Source organism: Triticum aestivum, chromosome 1B (assembly GCF_018294505.1).
Source record: "Triticum aestivum cultivar Chinese Spring chromosome 1B, IWGSC CS RefSeq v2.1, whole genome shotgun sequence".
NCBI classification, from domain to species: domain Eukaryota; kingdom Viridiplantae; phylum Streptophyta; class Magnoliopsida; order Poales; family Poaceae; genus Triticum; species Triticum aestivum.
This window is the reverse complement of record NC_057795.1, coordinates 557,818,870-557,823,374: the sequence shown is the minus strand read 5'-3', so window position 1 is coordinate 557,823,374 and position 4,505 is coordinate 557,818,870. Positions and strand designations below refer to the sequence as shown.

Below are 4,505 nucleotides of genomic sequence, written 5' to 3'. Positions count from 1 at the left end.
CACAGAACATCCGAGCGGACCAACTTGGTCATCCAACCGAACCAACATCAGTGATCTTGAATCCTTAGTCTTGGATCATGGATTTGATCTGAGCATCAGCCGTCCCAGCCAACATGCGTATTTCGACATTTTTGACTTCCGGACTATCAAATCCCTGGTCATGGATCATGGGTCTAACCTTCATGATTCTGAGCATCATTCGTCCCGGCCAACATGGGCATTTCGACATTCCGACTTCCAAGGTAACGAACCCCTAGCCTTGGATCATGGATCCGTCTTTCATGATTTTGAGCTTCATCGCTCCCACCCAACACGGTATCGACCACCAACTCTCGGGGTATCGTACCCCTGGTGCTGGACTGGATTAAGCTGTTTATAACAGTATATGTGGCAGTGACCGTAATTAGCGGAAATAAGCTTTGCTTGCAATTATTGACACCCAGTCAAGTATCGCCATCAAAGACTAGATAGAGACGGATACCACCCCTTTCGTTGCCGTGCGGCACTCAGGTTAAATATCGTTAAACCTTGTAACTAGTTGCACTAGCTACCAAATTAACACTGATCTGGGATTTGAATAAGATGCCACTTTTCGTTTCAGAAACAGTCACACACTCCCTGTGACAAACTGGATGTGTGAAGAAAAGATAGGGCCAGGACCCACTAGGGTACTACAGACAACGAAAGGTGAGTCAGGTTGCTTGCATCCGTAAAGGCAAGCAAATCAAGCAACCCTTGCAGCTTCTCCCTTCCCTCCGGCTTCCTCTCACACCTGTAGATTTGATATGTACTCTTGTCCTGCTTCATCTTGGACTCCGACCACCCACCTCTCCGCCATCAAGCACCTCCCATGCTTTTGACATCCCAGAGCACTTGTACGTAGTAGTCAAGAGGAGTCGCAGCTAGTAGCAAGGAGCGTCATCTCATGGATCCAGCAAAGTACTGGATGATAACCAGGAGAAAGCAGGGTGATCAGAAGGCGCCGGCCGTCTTCAGCACGCCGCACATCACCGTCGGCAGCGGCGGCGGCGCCTCCTCGGCATCCTACTACGAGTCGTGGGAGGAGCGCGCGTTCGCCCAGGACTCCGCGGGGAACCTCGGTGGCTGCATCTGGCCACCAAGATCCTACTCGTGCAGCTTCTGCGGCCGAGAGTTCCGGTCGGCTCAGGCGCTCGGCGGGCACATGAACGTCCACCGGAGGGACCGGGCGAGGCTCAAGCTGTCCGGAATGGTGGAGGAGGGGGGCGGCGTCGACGTTCATGGCATGCCTCTGCACCAAGGCTACATGATCCAGCCGCTGCCGTGTCCTCCTCCAAGACCTAGTGCTCCAAGCACAGAAGCTAACCCTAATCCAGTACGCAGCTTTCTTTCGAATCCAGGGAGATCGTTGGTGGATGCTGCAACTGCAAGAACCATTTGGGGCAAACAGGTCTTGGCCGCCCCTCTCGCCTCCCCGTCGGACACCCAAGAACATGGTGAGAAAGAGGTGTTTCTTCACGATGTCGAGGTACGTTCAGAGCAAGAACTGCGTGCTGGGGGTGGCGAGCTGAAGCTGAGTCTTCTTGGACGCCGAACAAGGAGTGTCTATGAGGATGATAAAGAAGACGATGAAAAGATTGTTCATCTATGTCGCAAAAGGAGGAGGATTGATCTGGAGGCTACCGAGTTCGCTCTGTCTTCTTCCTCTAGCGAGCATCTGCAACGTGACGACCCTCGTGATGATGGCGACGATAATCGTCGTGTGAAGGTACTTAAGCTTTGTCCTAGCACCCCGGACGAGGAACTAGATCTTGAGCTTAGGCTTTGAGACTATCCAAAACTATACTAGAGTCCGTGCATGATTCCATCTGCCTGTTTATTTCTACAACATTGTACAAGTGCTTGTATTTAGTTATTTATTTTTCTTGCTGGGTAGAAACGTTGGCTTGCTTTTTTACATTTTTTAATCCTATTTCGGTCGATTTTATTGATTTGGGCAAGTCAATTCTCTTTGGAAATGTGCAAAGGTGTACTCTAGAGGAAACATCTCAACTGATTTGTCATATTTTGTAACAGGAGGTTGAACTCAAAATCAAGAGCTTACTTGCATACATGTGTGAAATTCAATGACATTTTTCATGTGTATGGCTTATATTTGTTCACCTAGTTGTTTCATCGGATATTTATCTTCAAGCATTTTGCAAAAACCTCGCACTAGAGGTTGCACTTGCATGCAATCCCCTGCGTAAATGGCAGAAATGTTTCTGACTCTTGTCATCATCTTCGTTGGGTCAGCAGCTGCTTGGCGTGGATCATCGTTGCTCTCTCTTTTTTCCTTTCTTCTTTGTATTTTCTTTCGCTTAGGCATAGCTTTGGTCTTGTATGATTTTGCTATATGCTAACATGATCCTTTGTGTGTGTGCGCGCCGTGGTGTTGAATGTGTGCATGCTAGTCGTGTAGAGGTCAAGTGCATATTCGTTGTGTTTATAACTTTATATCCACTCAGTTTGATGCTATATTATCAGTCAATAAAAATGCGCTTTATCAGAAAAAAATCAACGACTCTGTTGAACTGAGCTCACAACTAATTACTCCATCGGCTCTTGCTTTAGAACCGGCATATATATGGATAGGACAAGACATGCAATTCATTTTTCGTTAGTACCTATAGTGTACTACTGGAATTCCACATAGCAAATATAGAGATCGAATCTGTTGTGTAAAACAAATTAATCTGTAAGCATATGTACACTGGCGTTTTATCTTAACTAAGATGCGGTGTGGTAAAGTGGCAAAGAGTAAACGTGTAAAGAACTTTGTAGTGTTGGTCCTCAAATGGCTTAGTAGCCTCTTTTTGTTGCGACGGACTTAGTAGCCTATTTGTTGGATGAGTTAGTTCACATGCATATGGCGCATTCGTTGTGTGTTTCTGTGCGTGTGTGTGTCATTGCATGTCATCGTGATCAGCTTGTACTAGCAACAACGAGAGAGATATAATTAGGGAGGATCACAATGGAGTAGACACAAACTGACTCGACTGCATGGGAAGTGACGAGGAAGATGTCATCTTCCCCTCGCTGCCCACAAATTAAGCTGCCACTGACACATTCCAGCAGTGGAACTAAAAATTAAACCACATGCGCGTGCATGTGATGCCAGCAGAACACCCTCTAGGATACACCATTGCCACTACAGCTTGCTCTGATATTGCCTGCAGCTAGCTAGCAGCTAGCAGGACCGCAGGCATGACTAGTATACTAGTTGGATTCCATTCTCCACAGCACACATATTCCCTTCTCTCTTCTCCATGCAACTCTTTGTTTCCTTCCTAATACCTCTCCCAACCGTAACATACCCAAAGACTCTTGTAATCGTTCTCTCCTTTGTACTGGCCTGAATGATCACTCTTATAATCTATGCTCGATTTGTTCCCATCCTTGGATTGCACTGCCTTTGAATAAAGGCGCCAGAAGCCCATCCGGTGACTTAACTTCTGTGGAAGAGAAGTCATAGTCTCGCAATGAACTAGCTGCAGAGCATGCAGTTAGCTAGCTACGTGAAGAGACCGGTCACGTCCAGTTACCACCAGTATAGTGCACCGTTCTCCGAGCAATATATACACGGGGGAGTCAGAGCTAGCTAGATGTCAACGGTGACATTTACAGAGGAATTTATGACCATCTGCTTGGCATTGAGCAGCTGGCTGCTTGCCCCATCAGGCCAGGGCCAGCGGGTGTAAGGGGCCATAGAAGCTTTCTGCAATGGTGCAAGTGCATCTACTACTGCATGCCTTATTAGCATGTGTACATGAACTGGTGCATCGTACTTACACATCCCTGGATAGGCAGCTGCAGAACTTCGGATCGCTCAAAGCGTGTAATCTGCCCCGGATGTTTTTTATAGGAACAGTGAGACTCTATACCTGTATATTTTTTCTTGCAAAATTTGTGAAACGTATGCACATATATAAGAAGGATGGGAAAAACAATATGTAAACCAAATTAAAGGAGCTCTCAGGTATAGCCCCAAAAGCTGCTAGAGCCATTAAGAACAAAAAGAAAGCAACCAAGCTTGGAACCATCCCCTGGATGTTAGAATAAATCCGAGGCCACCATCGATCATCCGAGGACCAAGTAATCACACGAGCACGACACCGAGATTTGTTAACGAGGTTCACCAATATGGCTACATCCCCGGGGCTTGACTATGGGCACTCCTCCCCATGACACCGCTACAATACTGCACCCGGTCGCCCTGGACGCCGGCACATGCCGTCGGCTTCCCCTGCGTTCCAGTGCTATTATGTTGGCATAGGTTACATCGTGTGTCTACCCCCGCTATATATGATAGGCCTAGGATACAAGTGTCCTATTAGGACACGACTCCACGTCCTATGTAAACACAATACAACTCATAGTCCAACTGTAGCCTACCTTGTACACAATATTCGACATAACTCTAACAAACTCCACCTTGGCGAATATTCTCCACCACCATGAATTCGTCAATGCGTCAAACTTCCATG

The 4,505-nt window shown here is 47.1% G+C and overlaps 1 protein-coding gene across 1 annotated transcript; it reads left to right on the top strand.

The window, feature by feature from the left end:
• The first annotated feature begins 680 nt into the window (after positions 1-680).
• LOC123094962 (uncharacterized) lies at positions 681-2,088 on the top strand. Its single transcript, XM_044516819.1, has one exon. It carries the CDS (start codon positions 926-928, stop codon positions 1,805-1,807), a length of 882 nt encoding a protein of 293 aa, XP_044372754.1. The 5' UTR covers positions 681-925; the 3' UTR covers positions 1,808-2,088.
• The last annotated feature ends 2,417 nt before the right edge of the window (positions 2,089-4,505 follow it).